The sequence below is a fragment of the Schistocerca serialis genome, chromosome 1, assembly GCF_023864345.2.
Source record: "Schistocerca serialis cubense isolate TAMUIC-IGC-003099 chromosome 1, iqSchSeri2.2, whole genome shotgun sequence".
NCBI classification, from domain to species: domain Eukaryota; kingdom Metazoa; phylum Arthropoda; class Insecta; order Orthoptera; family Acrididae; genus Schistocerca; species Schistocerca serialis.
This window is the reverse complement of record NC_064638.1, coordinates 19732536-19748336: the sequence shown is the minus strand read 5'-3', so window position 1 is coordinate 19748336 and position 15801 is coordinate 19732536. Positions and strand designations below refer to the sequence as shown.

General features: G+C 36.3%; 1 protein-coding gene across 1 annotated transcript in view; it reads left to right on the top strand.

Moving 5' to 3' along the window:
* Positions 1–2814: 2814 nt before the first annotated feature.
* Positions 2815–15801, top strand: part of LOC126460699 (dynein axonemal light chain 1) — a 164799-nt gene continuing 151812 nt past the window's right edge. Inside the window, exons 1-2 of the mRNA XM_050095935.1 lie at positions 2815–3116; positions 3202–3350. Of these exons, the coding sequence (XP_049951892.1) occupies positions 3114–3116; positions 3202–3350 (152 nt within the window). The 5' untranslated portion in view covers positions 2815–3113. The remainder of the gene's footprint in view (positions 3117–3201; positions 3351–15801) is intronic.

The window sequence follows — 15801 nt, the reverse complement described above, 5'->3', positions numbered from 1 at the left end:
TTGCATCTGGACAAACAGTTATTTAGGGTGGTCAAGATTTGATTTGATTTGATTTGATTTATTATTGGTCCTGTAAATCATACAATTTGTACAGCAAAGCACATCATGATATAGGACAAGCCAATTTGAAAAATTATGTTAAGATGGTATATGATGAGAGATGACAGTAGTGGTACATAAATCACATAGCAGAATACATACAGGATATATAGACAAAATATAGAAAAGGTGGTGTGTGATGAGAGATGACAGTGGTGCATACTGCACACAGCAGAATACATATAAGAGATACAAACAGACTACGAGTAACAAACAACAATTAAATAATCTTACTAAGTAGAAATATCTACCAGTGAATAAACAGCTTATTACAAGTAATTAAAATATTGTGGTACATAGTTCACATAGCAGAATACATATATGAGATACAGACAGAATATGAGTAACAAACAATAGTTAAATTATCTTACTAAGTAGAAATATCTACAAGTGAATATACAGCTTATTACAAGTAATTAAAATATTGTGGTACATAGTTTACATAGCGGAATACATAGGCCTACATGAGATACAGACGGAATATAGATAAGATACAATAATTAAATTATCTTACTAAGTAGAAACATCTACAATTGAATAAACAGCTTATTGCAAGTTATTAAAATTTTGTTTCAAGAAATTCATGTACGGAATAGAAACAGTGATTTAGTAGCAATTCCTTTAATTTAGTTCTCATAATTTTTGGGTTTTTTGCTTGTTTTTATGTCTGTTGGGAGGTGGTTGTATATTTTAATGCCCATACATTTAACCCCATTCGCATATAATTTTGTGTTGTGGGCTATAATTTGTAAATGTGTTTTGTTTCTGGTGTCATGTGTGTGGCGGTCTACATTTCTGTGAAGGGCGTCCAAGTGCTGTACTGTAAAACAAGCTAGTTCCAATATATAGAGGCATGGCAGTGGCAGGATTTTTAGCTGTTGAAATAGTGGTTTACAGTGTTCAGTTCTTTTTTTACATTTCATTATTCTTACTACTTGTTTTTGTAACCTGAAAATTGTGAGAGAATGAGAGCTCTTTCCCCAGAAGATTAGGCCATAGCTCAAGACAGACTCAAACATGGCATGGTACACCAGCTTCAAGGTATCTACACTGGCTGTGTTTTTGAATGATCGTAATAGATAGCAGATTTTACTAAGCTTTTGTGACAATGCCTCAATATGTGGTTTCCAATTTAGTGTGTTACTGATGGTAAGTCCAAGAAATTTGGTGTCCTGCTTGTACGTAATGTCATCTTTGCTGATAACTATAACTGCATTGAAGGGGGTTAGATTTTGTTTAGTATGGAAGTTCATACTTACAGTTTTTTGAGTATTTATGAGTACTCTATTTGCTTCAAACCACGATTGTAAATGTCAAGTAGTTTCATTAGCTGCATCCTCCAATGTGTCACCTCTACTGGTCATCAGGATATCTGTGTCGTCCGCATACAGAAAGGAGCTGGCATTTGATATGTGTTCTGGGAGATGATTTATGAACAATATGAAAAGAACAGGGCCAAGGACAGATCCCTGAGGGACGCCATTTGTTGTATGTAGTATATCTGACCTGCAGTGTCTGAATGTCTCTGATTTTCTTATTTCTACATATTGCTTTCTTTGACTAAGGTAGCTATGGAACCAATTGTGGACTACACTTCTAATCCCATACTTATGGAGTTTCACAAGCAGCAGCTTGTGGTCGACCATGTCAAAGGCCTTGGACTGATCAAGAAATATACCGACAGCAGGTTGTTTATGGTCAACAAAACTTGTGGGACACCCTGTATGTCAAACTCTTCAGAAAGATGTGCACTACAAAATGAATATAATTTTGAAAAACCGATTTTTTTTTTATATTTTTGACGGCCTATCTCAAAAGCACGAGGTTGAGGGATAGGTGGGGGAGGGGGGCGCCACTATAAAGTTATGGCACCAGTTAGGAAATATCGTAGATTCGGGGCTCGATATGTTCATTGGTGTATCGCTAGTAGAACTAGTGATACAGCAGGAACCGGTAATAACTAAAAAGGCCATGCCTGATGGGGCAGTTTTACTGCATGAAAAGCGAAAATGTAGTGAGCAATAAATTTCTTCTTTCATCATTTTGTGCGGGGTGTCAGGACAAAAAGTTTCGTAAGTATCTGAAATAACGTGTGTAGTTTGTAACAAGTCGCTACGTGCTCTCATTCTCAAATAATGGACGAATGAGTTTTGCGGGCTACACTTCTTTTTCACCCTTACCCGTTTGGTACCGATACGTACGTGGTTCTTACTGCCACAGCGCTTCTTGTCCGGCAGTAAGTGATATACGTATCAAGTTAACTTTCACTTTATTGCCGTCTTTTTTTCTCCCATCTGTTCATTAATGACGGCCTTGTTCCGCACCGGTAGTTTTTGTGAGTCTGAAATTCAGGTCCCCAAACGTGTTAATGTTACTTTCTTTTTACGTGATTCTACCCACATATTAGTGGATAATTGCGTGTTATTTTTTTATTCTTTTTTCCTTTCACTTTAGGCCATCAGTGTTTTTACATGTTTATCCGTTTGTGTACACTATACTAATGTATTTGACATTTTTAATTCTGACATAAGTACGAAAACAAGTGAATACCAATCAACCAATCAATATACAGACAAAACAGGCGAAAGCTTACTACACAGTCGATATTTGTAATTATGAAATACCGTTGAAAGTTACATAACTATACTGGTACGGCTTTTTTTCCGCATATTGGCATGTTGGTCTACTGCAACTGATTTAGATTGCTCAATACTCGGCGCGGGAGACGAATTTATAATGTCAATAAGCCGTTGTGATGGACAATATATATAATTACAAAAGATCACAATGCTTCTATTTTAATTTCCATCGCTGTTATCAGACACTTCTAGTCGATATTTAGTTGTCATGGGTACGGCATGTGATAACAACATAAACCGCTATGCTTATCGGAACTTCACGCGCTTAAACCGCAAAATAATATTAGTTATTTTGGAAACTGTTGTTGGTACCCGTCCTTACCTAGCATTTTTAAGTTGGATACGCTTTCTACAACTGAGTAACGGAAAAAAGAAATGGTGCGTACGAGGAGAAGTATTTTTTTAAATTCCTAACAAGAATGTTACATACTTTATAATTATGAATTGCGTATTGTGTGTGTAGGCAAAAGCAACGACGATAAAAGATGCTCTAAAAAGATGGGAGGAAAAATATGAAATGAACCCTGCGGATGCGACAGATGTTAATTTATGTTTTCAGTGGCCTTTTATAGAAAAAATGGACAATTCATTAGCTGTCCTGGTTAACTGCAGGTAAGTCAACATTAGGTAGCCAAATTACAAGCATTGTTCACAGAGACAAACAAACATAAATGCCCCGATTGTTAACGTGAATACCCCAGCGTTACTGCCAGTGTACTGTAGTTACTTTAGAATGGGATAGGTTCAACTTGTTGCCGATTGCATTGGTTAAAAAATCATGAATATTATTTTCTATTGATATTTGTTTGTGATAAGCTTCATCGCTGTGTCAGAATAGTGTTGTGTGCAAGACACTGAATATTGTAACAAGTCAAACTCTATGACTCAAACTGGTGTATATCATAGAACGCTTTTATGATTTAAAATTGAGTGCCCGACAACCAATTATACGTTTTTATTATGAAAGCTTTTAGGTATATAGATTGAGCACAGAGAAGTAAATTTATGACCGACTCTGGGTGAATTCACTTTGCGTGAGTTACAGTCTCCGTACACAGGCAAATAGAGGGTATCATTCCATGGTCAGTAGACAACTGTACAGAAATGCTGTTTGAAGCTGCAGCAGTACAGACAACATGTAATGGGGAAAAGTGTGTGATAATAGGGCTCTACAGATCACCAGACAGTCAGATAAACGGATTTCTAAAAGAGAAGTCCTGTTAGATAAGGCTAGCAGGGAATTCTCTTACATCATAGCAGCTGGTGACCTAAATATTAACACGATAAAAGACAACTGTTATACAAGGAGTTTTCAAAATCTGATTAAAACTTGTGGACTTAATTTAGCGGTAGGCAGTCCCATGAGATGGGGTTACAAATACAGAAACATTAATACATCGCGTAATTACTAATATACCACAGATCAGGCAGACAGTCACGTCATATACACAACCATTGCAGACCAGTATTTGGTATTAGTTGAATTAGCAGCATATGTACGACAGCCACAAAAAAATATTTAAATAGTTTAGACAAACGAAGCAAACAAACACAATTAGGCTACAAAGGCTATTGGAAACCGAAGACTTTTAGCGGAGTATACTTAAAAGAAAACCTAGATAAAGTATGGGACCCATACTGCAATACATTAGGCTATTAGATAGATGTTGCATGCCCATTAGTATGAAGGGAAATAAATGAGAAGTATACTAAGAATTGGATCACAGTAGAGGTAAAAAGGAAGAGTGGAAAGGTGAAAAATATGTATGAAAATAGTTGGCTAAGGCCAACCCAAGAAAATAGGGATGCATATAGGGAAAAGAAGAAATCATACACCAAACTGATAAAAGAAACTAAATCGACATATTATAAAAACAAGATAGCAACCTCAACAAATATCACAATGGTCTTTCACAAATGAAGAGAGGAAAGGTTTAGGTGTGGAAAACACAAATAACATAACACTTGAGGTAAATGGGAGAGAACTCAGTGATGCACAAGATGTCAGCAATACTTTAAACAAACATTACACGGAAGTTGTGGACAAAATTAACAAAATCAAAACTATACGGTACTTCCAAAATAAACACAACAAACATTCCGTATAGGACAAAATGCTTATTCATGATCCCAACTAATGAATCAGAGATTATAAGAAAAATATGTAGTCGAAAAAAGAAAGAAAGTGTGACTATACGGTATGTCCACTAAACTAAGGTAATTAAATGCTGTTCACAATGTGTAGTAAAGCCACTAGCCTGCCTGAGAAACTAATTTATAGCAAAAGGAATATTTGCAATATGCCTAAAAAAAGAGTAAAGTAATTCATATATATGAAGGAGGCTGCAAGACAGGCCCAAGAAATTACAGACGTATAAGTATTAAATCTGTACTCTCTAAGATAGTAGAAATCATAATCAAAGACAAAATACTACATTTTATACAAACATCCGGTATTCTCAATGATGAACAACATGGGTTCAGAAGGGCAAATTTACCAAAACATCAATAACTGAAATCCATAATACTTGCAACTAAATCGTTTCGGAATATAGAAAGCAGCGTGTAGAAATGAATCAAAGGTGAAAAATAATGTTACACGTGTATTTTGAAATTGTGAAATATGGAGTTCCTCAAGGATCTGTCCTTGATCCACTGTTTCTCATTCTGTTTGTCAATGATTTGACCAAAACAATATCTGATAGTGTAGTCATGTTCGCAGATGATACTTGTTGTCACCAGTTCTATAACAGATGACCTGCAAGAGAAGGCTTCAATAAATGTGAAAAGTGGAAACAATTATTTCAGGGAAAACAATCACTTTATAAACAGAAACAAAACAACATACCGGGTGATTCATAAAGATCTGCAAATATTTTAATATGTTATTCTACAAGTAAAACTAAAGAAAAAAGTTCATATAAACATAGGCCCACAAATGTTTAGTTATGGCTAATAAAAGATTCTGCCTGAAATTTAGCAATTTCACAACTATGAAGCCATCACAGAACTGTATGAGGTTAAAGTGAAGCATGATTTCCATTCGTTTTGTGTTATTGATCTGGTGAATCTAATAAAACATGTCACAGACATGTATCTGCGATAGTTTTCCAGAACATCGAGAGATGCAAAGAAGTAATTTTGTAAAATTTTTAATTCATTAAGTACTTGGCCCAATTTGTTTTTTAAATTCCAGACAATTGCACAAAGTTTTCATCATAAGTTGTAGATAATATAATTTTGGAAAAATGATGGTAATAATGTTAACTGAAACTGTATGAATGTGTCAGATAATCTGCTTTTATTAATACCATAGCACATGTGAATTCATGTTAAACTGGAAAAATCAAAGCTCAGTGTTAAGGAATTTGTACAGTGTACATACAATTTCACAGTATATTAACAATAAATGTTCAAAAGTGTCTCCACTGAGTTCAATGCATTTAGCTGCACATGTATGAGCAGATTTTGTTGCTCGTTTCAGTTTCACAGGGTTCTTCTTAGTTTAATATGTTGCATTCGTAGTGCGAGCAAGTAATGCCTCACGTGTATTAACTTTGTTCTGATAAACTATGTCTTTCATCCATCCCCATACACAAAAATCCAATGGTGGAAATGTGGAGGTGTGATATCATATTGAATATACATATGCGATCGCATAGTAAGTGTAACGTCTTCGAACAAGTGGGGCATTTCTTCTTGAAGGATTTGCAAGCTCTCTTGCCAGTTAGATGTCCTGAGAAAATGAGTGGTCCAATATAGTGTGTGTTGATTACACCACACCACACATTTATGCTAAATTGCTGCTGGAAATTGTGTTGCACTGTTGCACATGTGGGTTTGCTATAGATCATACATGCTCACTATGTAAATTTTTTATACCATCTTGAGTAAACTGTGCCTTATCAGTAAATAAAATGTATTTGTGTAACTGTCAATTAGTATTTAACCAGTTGCACAACTCCAAGTGAAGGGCAGGATCTCCTGGATGTAAATGATGCCCTTTTTGTTTCTGGTAGGGATACAGATTATTGTACTTCAGTATATATGAAACAATTATCTACTTAATAGCTAATTGCTAAACGGAGAATATTATTAACATAATACAATAAGAAAAAAATGATTATCATATAGAAGGTAGTAGGCTAAAATTAACAGACAAAGATCCTGTAAATGCTGCATGTATACAGTATGACAGTTTACCGCAGTATATATAGATAGAAAGTATGTGTCGTTTCAAAAGAAAATTAAAAAGATATCTGATCAATGTTTTCACTTACAATGTTAAAGAATGTCTTGAAATAATAAAAAAATTGTGTGTCAGTATACATTGCAAGGGGAAACTGCAACAAATGTAAAACTATGTATTGAATCACTTAAAATGTGTAATTATTAACTGTATAGATAAAGAATCTACTTACTAAGCTGCAGCAGAACACACATGTAAAAGACTGTTGTTGATTTGCAAGCTTTCAAAGCTAGTGGCTCCTTCTTCAGGCAGAAGGGTTGAAGGGGAAGGAAGAAAGGTGAAAGAAGAGGACTGGAGGGTCATTCCATGTCAAATCAACCAATTGTACTACATGATTTGAACCATGACCTCTCAGATTTGGATGAATACAGTTCTATCCATGCAAATATCAACAAGTTAATCTTTTTCCCAAGTGAAATTGCTTACATGCCAATTTCTAATATAAGGAACTTGTTGTAAATGATTACAAATAACACTGGAAAACCACGAAAAAGATAATCTCTGCCATTTACAGCTAAGGATGAAGGTGAGTGGCTTTATTCAAAATTTTAACTTGTAGCACGTATATTACCAATTAAAATGTGTTCACTTCCTTCTGACGCATAGTTAAAAGAATCATGAACATCAAATTAAAACAATACTATATCATTTAATGTATTAACAAACAATAAGAGGGTAATGTTGCACAAAAAGGCTAACATAATAATTTAAGTTTGTTAGAATTACACAGGCCTACCTTAGTATTCATAGCCTAGAAACAGTCTGCTCTTCACCTCACTAGTGTATATTGCAGTAGTAAAATATTATTTTATACAAGAACCTATTGAGATCCCATCTTGAAATTTTGCATGCATGTAGTCAGTCAGACTGGACAACACATACAATGTTTATCAAAAAAAGAAAAAAATCCAAGGGTACGTATTTTGGAAATTTAAAAAAATGTTTTTTTGGTATAGTTTAAAATTTTCAGATTTAGGTATCATAGTTATGTTACATATTGAATTGAAGGGAATTTATAGAGGAAAACAATGGTGCAAGTTTGAGCTCTCTAGGTTGTACAGTTTTTGAGCTACAGCATTTTAAAACAATCATCGATTGATCAAAAACGAGAGATTTTTTTGATTTTTAAACCCTTGAAACTCAAAAACCAAAGGTCAGAAAAATTTGAAATTTCAAATTTAAACTAGTGTTAGTGGGTACATGGCCTGAAAAAAAAAAATTCATCCAAATCTGAGATATCAAGGTTCAGACTGTTGGTTGATTTGAGATGGAATGACGCTGGAGAGGTCTAGGAAAAGTTGTAGATTTTGGGCCCCTGACCCGCAGTTCTGGGTGACTTTCCCAAAATCTACCCCTTTTTGATAGATATCACTGTATTTTCGCTTTGTATATGTAAGCTTAATGTAAACATAATGTGTCCAGTATCGTTGCAAGGAATGATCCACAGACAGGTAAAGAATAAGAACAAGAACCCATTCTTAGCAGCGTGCCTATGGCTAGTAATGCTGTACCAGTATTAAAATTGGGTGTGAGTTTGTTACTGAGGTGGTGAACTTCTTTCCTAGCCAGAGATTATGCGAAAAAGTTCCTGACAGTAGTTCAGAAGGATAAGAGCACATGTTATTAACTTTAGAATTGTACACAGAGGACTGCCGGAATGTAATGGTATCAGTGTTTGTTTACACATAGCTACCCATTTTTTACTGTAGACATTTTATTGATGGGAGAAGAATGTTCCTACATAGAGTGACACACAGATTGTCTGATATGAAGACTTTTTGAGATAACATAAGTTCTGCTACCAATTGTGAGAACCTACATGCAGGTACAAATATTAAAACTATAGGAAAGCATCAAGTGAAGAATTTTACTCAACGGAAATTTGTAGACACAGGTAAGAACTCACAAGGATATGGTAAACCTGCAGAAATGGCTGTTCATTTTGACAGCCATGGAGACAATCTTATGAAATTTTTCAAAGTGAAAGCGTGTGGATATGTTAAACTAGATGCACCCATGCATTAAGTTACCAAAAACATCGAGCAGGACAGTTCAGATAACAGAAATAGAAGTATTGTGTTAATTGGGGGTGCAAATGATATTTATAGAAATGAACTGGCAACTGCAATCCATAATCTAAGGCAATTTCTTCATTGTGCAAGCAAGGACATCAGAATTGTAGTAGGAATACCACACACACTATGTCACGCCTACTTCCTGTGTAAATTCTGAAATTAAAAAGACAGACAGACAGTTTCACAAGATCCGTGAAATGTACACAAATGCCCATTTCCTTGGTGTGGACTTTCTGCAAAGGTGCAGTTATATGAAACATGGAATGCTTCTGAACAGAAGTGGCAAAGAATTACTCAGCAAAAAAATCACTCATAAGTTAGAAAAATTCAGATGCCAAGAAAAAAGTCTATACAAACCTGCCATCCCCGTGAGGTATATAGGAACTGCCATCAACACCAGTGAACAACCATAATACGAAATGCAGTGATAAAGAAAACACAATCCCGGATGAAGTGACCACAGAAACAAAAACAGCAGAAGCAGTAGTTCTAAATAAAATGGTGAAGCCTACAAAAACTACAATAATGGAAGAACCATCTGCCTCGCTCTCAACAGTAACAGCTGAGCTGCCTTCAATACCAGGAACATGAGAGCAGACACCAACAGTAACTACAAGAGCTACAGTTTCAACAGAATCTACAGCAATACGAGCAAGAGGAGAGAAGACCTTCAGAACAGAAGAAACAGGGTCAAATACTATGCACAGAGGAAAATAGTGCCATGCACAGTTGAATTATTTTTTAGTTGGAGGTAGACAAAATTAATAATTTAGATGCTGGTGTAAAGGTGCGATCTGCGTGTTTTGGAAGGCTACAGAAGCAAATGTCAGGTAATGTAGTTGACAGAAAAGTAACTGATAACGATTCTGAAGTTAAACTACTTCCCCAAATGTGCAATATGCTTCCAATAAATTGGAGGAAATTGATGTTATTATTAGCAACTGATATATCAAATGTTTTTATTGTGTCAGAGCATGTAGTAAAGGAAAATGAAAAAATGGTGTATAATCTGAAGGGATATAAAAATGACCCATTACTGTAGAAGAATGCAAAAATGTGGATATAGCTATATATGTTCATAGGAATGTAATTGGCTTCACTATGTATCACATACCTAACTGTGCAGAACTATTGATTGAAGCAGCTGCTGCCATTCAGATACAGCTCCCAGGGCTTCAGGGAAAAAATGTTTTTGCTGGGTATATTTCGCTCACCAAGCTGGAGAGTGGATAGCTTCAAATACTACTAGGCAGAATTATCAAAGAATTCACTTTTGTAATGTAAGTTGGTGATTTTAATACTAAAACAATGATATAAAATGTTTGTGCCAAAACTTCCTTTATATCTTAAGCTCATTCAACCTACAGACACACATTAAAAGTACAAGATGTACAGCTATAGTAGACACAATTGTAGATCATGTTCGCACTAACATACCTGAGCACAGGTAGAATGTACAAATAGTAAACAACGTAATTGCTGACCACTATGGCCAATCAATTGAAGAGCAAAGAAGATACAGTGATAGAACTAAGATAGACCAAACCAGGCTACCTAAAGACTTGGGAAGCTTTGCTGGAAAAAAAAGGAAGAAAACTGGGAAGGGATTTGTGGTGAAAAAATGTACAAAAGAGCTGGGAAATTTTTGACGAAACTGTGAATTATTTTTTAAATGTTAACTTTCTGTAAGTATCTAGGAAAGTACAAAAAAGGGTAAGTAAAAACTGGATCACAGCAAAAACTATTCAGAACAGAGAAGGATTAAAAGGAGTATATAAAAATTATCAGGAGGGTAGATGTTTAGCAAAGGGGAAGTTCTACAGAGACATGAAGAAAGCCTACAGCAAGATGCCAGATACTATAAACACAAAATTGAAACTTCTTCACGTCTCCAAAACTGTATGAGAACACACAAACACAAGCAGGAGAGAGACAGAAGTGCCAGGTCACGTAAATACCACATTTACAAAGAAAGGAAGATGACTAAATGATCTGTATGAAGTATCTGGTATTTTCATTCAGTAGTACATAGACGTAATGGATGGGTTGGTCAGAAACCAAAACATCCAAATAGTAAATAACATAAAGAGCTCCAAGATTGTAACAGACTATATATTCATATCACCTAAAGATGAGTCAGAAATCATAAATATAATTAATCATATTTGTAAATACATAAGTAAGGCTCCCACATTCCTCATAAATCAATTACTACAGGAAAACAATCAATTATTGATAAAATTATTTAATTGGATAGATAAAAAAATTACTCACCAAGCTGCAGCAGAACACACACATAAAGATTGTTGTAGTTGGCAAGCTCTCGTAGCCAGTGGCTCCTTCTTCAGGCAGAAGGGTTGAAGAGAAAAGAAGAAGGATGAAGGAAAAGGACTGGAGAGGTGTAGGAAAAGGGATAGATTTTGGGAAAGTCACCCAGAACGGTGGGTCAGGGGGGACTTGCCGTACGGGATGAGAAGGAAAGATTGATTGTTGGGGACTGCATCGGAGCAGGAAGAGGCATGTGATGCTGACCCTGTGCGTTGGTACCATGGGCGCATTGGCAGTGATGCAACAAACTGCTGGCTACCATGATCATGTCGCCCAAACACGGTTGGTTGCTGATGGTAAGCGAACCTGCTTGTTCTGCAATTTCACAGTGCCTGTTCATATTAGATCACTATTACTCCACTTTACCTATATTATTCCTCAGCAACAGTGGTTCGATTATGGCCATCTTCCCACGCTGGCTTCCACACTCGTTCGGTCACAATCCACACTCCCCCTCGCTGTTCACTGCCGCAAATGGTTCCATCATCCCCACCTGTGGCCCCCGCACCTGTCGTGTTGACCTTGGACTCAGTGAGGAGTTTCTCTGTAATTTCACTGTGGCTGATGTCACCGACCTCATCCTCAGCATTAATTTTCTTTCCCACTTCAATCTCCTACGCAACCTCGCGAGACGTCGCCTGGTTGACGGCACGTCTCATTGTTCTGCAACCTGCACTACCTGCCTCACCTCACACTTCAGTGTTAAGCAGCTGTCCTACTTCAGTCCTTTTGCCAATCTCCCCTCCAAATTTTCACTCTTCAACCCCCTGCTTCTGGCGCACCCCTAGAAGTGCACCGTGACATAGTGCACTATATCGTGACCACACAGGGCCACTGGTACAGTGCCATGTCCACCCTCTCCTACCAGCCAAAAGCAAGTTTGGCGCCCTTGTGGTGATTACCAGAACCTGAATAAACAAACTATTCATCACCATTACATCGTTCCGCTTTTGTGCAGTTACAGTAACGAAATTTAGGGCTCTGCCATATTCAGTTAGGTAGACTGCGCAAAAGCTTTTACACAGATTCTGGTTGCATCGGAGGACATCAAGAAGATGGCCATTATTATGCCCTTTTGTCTCTTCGAAAGCCCCTTCGTGCCTTTCAGCCTCAGTAATGATGTACAACCAAAGAAAATTTATGAATACAAAAGGACTCTCTCTCTGTTATCAACATTGCCAATCTGAGAGAGAGCCTTGGTCATGAATCTTGGCATCTAGTATTCCAAGCTGAAGGAGTGAATTATAAATGAGATGACTTTCTAGATACATTATCTTATCATCTAAATAATACTATTCCCATCAGAAAGATAAATATTAATAAGAATAAGGCAAGACAGTCAAGGCCTGTGGAATTTGATAGTACTACCAAAGAACTGAAAGAAAAAATGGAAGAAATGTATATGATACAAAGAGAGACCAAAAACAATGAGCACAGGGATAAATACAAACAATACAAGTACCAGTTTCGCAAGCAAGTCAAAAGATTGAAGGCTGAAAAGATTAACTCGAAAATACAAAATTCAGATTGTATCTCCAAGACCTGCTGGTCAATAGTAAATGAAATTAGAGACAGTAAAAGAAAACTAAAAGGTAATATCAACATACAGATATCTAATAACAATATTGATGTCACCAATCCTCAAGAGATCACTAACATTTTTAATGACTATTTCATAGATATCATAGAATCTGACTTTTGTACCACAGATAAAGTACCTGTTGGAAGTCTTGCTGAGGATAATTCTGAAGCTAATCAACTCCATGAACTTGAAATCAAGGATATTTTGCTGCTCATCAGAACAAAAAATCCGCTGGATGGGATGAAATTTCTCCATTTTTACTTAAACAGTGCAAAAACAATATAGCGTATCTCTTGGTGCATCTAATAAATAGTGTCTTAAAAGATGGAGTGTTCCCTGACATACTAAAATTAGCCATTGTTAAACCTCTCTACAAAAAAGGTGATAAACAACTAGTAGAAAGTTACAGACCACTTGCCTTAACTTCCGTTTTTAGCAGGTTAATTGAAGAAATAATTCTGAAATATACGATAGAGCATTATAATAAGCACAACATCCTGGGAGATTTTCAGCAGTTTCAGAAGTGGTCGTAGCACCATGACTGCAACATTTCAATTTATGCTGAAAGCTCTTGACAAAATTGTGAAGGCATGCAAGTAGCTGGAGTTTTCCTAGACCTATCAAAGGCTTTTGATAGGGTTGATCATAAGGTACTTCTGTCAAAACTGGCCAGAGATGGTATAAGTGGAAAATTATTGCACCTCATCACATCATATCTAAAAAACAGAAGACAGTGTACCTCTATCTCACACAATAGTGGAGAAACATTAAAAAATTATACGTCAAGGGTCAGGAGTATTAAATTTGGTGTGCCTCAGGGATCGATAATTGGTCCCTTCCTCTTTATATGTTATGTCAATGACTTCCCAAAGATAGTAAAAAATGATACCTTCATTACAATGTATGCAGATGACACTTCAGGCCTTTGTTGGGGAAATGATATTCTTAATCTCGGCATAGAGGTAAAAGAATTTATACGTATTGCAAAGGAAAAGTTTGAAAATGACAATGTAAAAGTCAACTTACAAAAAACAAATAGAATCCCCTTCAATGTTGGTGATTTGCAAACTTGTATTGATTCTCAAGATAGCAATATCATAGGGAAAATCTGCAGTGAGTGTAAATTCCTAGGTATATGCATAGATAGCAAACTACCATGGACACAACAAATTGACAACGTATGTGCAAGGCAATCATCTAGTCTGTATGTTCTAAGAAGAATAGCTCCATATGTCAATACCCAAACAATGAGGATGATGTATTTTGGTTTAATACATCCATTTCTAGCATATGGTCTTGCACTGTGGGGTGGGGATTCCAAAAATCATGTAGACCGAGTATTTAAACTCCAGAAAAGAGCTTTGAGAATATTAGGCAAAAAGATGCTCAAACATAATGTAAGGAATTGTTTATAGAATTTAAAATTCTGACTATCTATTCAATGTATATGTTTGAAACAATAGTACTAACTGTATAAGATAAGAAATATACCTGTCGTAATGCAGAAATTCATGTTCACAATACTAGACAAGTACAAAATTACCATATGATACACAGAAGACTGAAAAAAAACTGCAAGTAGTCCATATATTAATGGAGCAAAATACTTCAATGCACTGCCAAATGAACTGAAGGTAATAACTGGAGAGACATTCAAAAAACATCTAAAATCGTGGATCATTGAGGAGTGCTTCCATAGCTTACTGTAGACACTAAAATCTAAAGTATTATTATGCAAATAATTTGGACTACATTCTTAATAGGAACTTATAAAGTAAAATTAGATTGTATGCTGTTGTATTGTACTACCAACTGCTATGCATGTAATTACATGTTTCACGCAAATAAATTACAAAATTACAAACATTTCAGCATTTTTTGGACGATGTCCTCTGCAGCACACTGGGCTCTTTTAACTATCTGGACGACATTCCTATTTACTACCAGAAATTGGCTGAACTGCATGGATACCTCAGCGCAGTTTTTATCAGCCTGGATGAGCAGAGGTCAACCTAATTGTGGACAAATGTTTGTTGGGGTAGCTGAGACTGGGTTCCTGGAACACATATCCACATTTGTCTTGCATCCCCTATCTGAGAAAGTCCATGCAGTTGCCAAGCCCGCAGCATACAAGGAACTACGCAGGTGTTTGGGGATGGCAACTTTTTGAGAGTTATGTTGTCAGGATGGGGCAGGATAAGGTTATGATTGTGGACAGGGCCGTAATTAGTTGCTCTCGATTGCACAACAAAAATGTAAACTTTATTAAAAGAAATTAAAATTTTAAGACAATTTCTTAAAACAGCACAATTGACGGTATGATGGCTGAAGGCCTTATCACAGAAAAAAAATTCCACAATTTTAGGGCCGAAGGCCACCAACAACCACCTCAAACGACAAACAGCTGAAGGCCAGAATTAAAAGTCAGAAGAACAATTCCAAATAGCACATATTAAGATAAATACTTTGTTTTAAAACAAACTCTAACACGGCTGAAGGGCTTATTATAAAAGAAGTGAAATTATTACTTCGCTGAAGGCCAAAACAACAATAAATAGAAAATTACAAATATCCTTGAAACAAACATGATGATCTAAGGAATCAGGACAAGCGGTTCTCATCAAGTGTTCCAAGAGTCGGCCTGGGAAGGTAACTCAAACATAAGATATGGTGAGATAGGCAGCCAAGAGTTGTCCTCATGTAACAGGATGGCAACTCAAACTAGGTGCAGCTTAAGTGCCGACCGACCGACTAACCAATCCGCCTAACATCCGAGCACCAGAACAATGATGGAATATTTTTAGGCAAGGGTGAAGAGACAGACAGCAC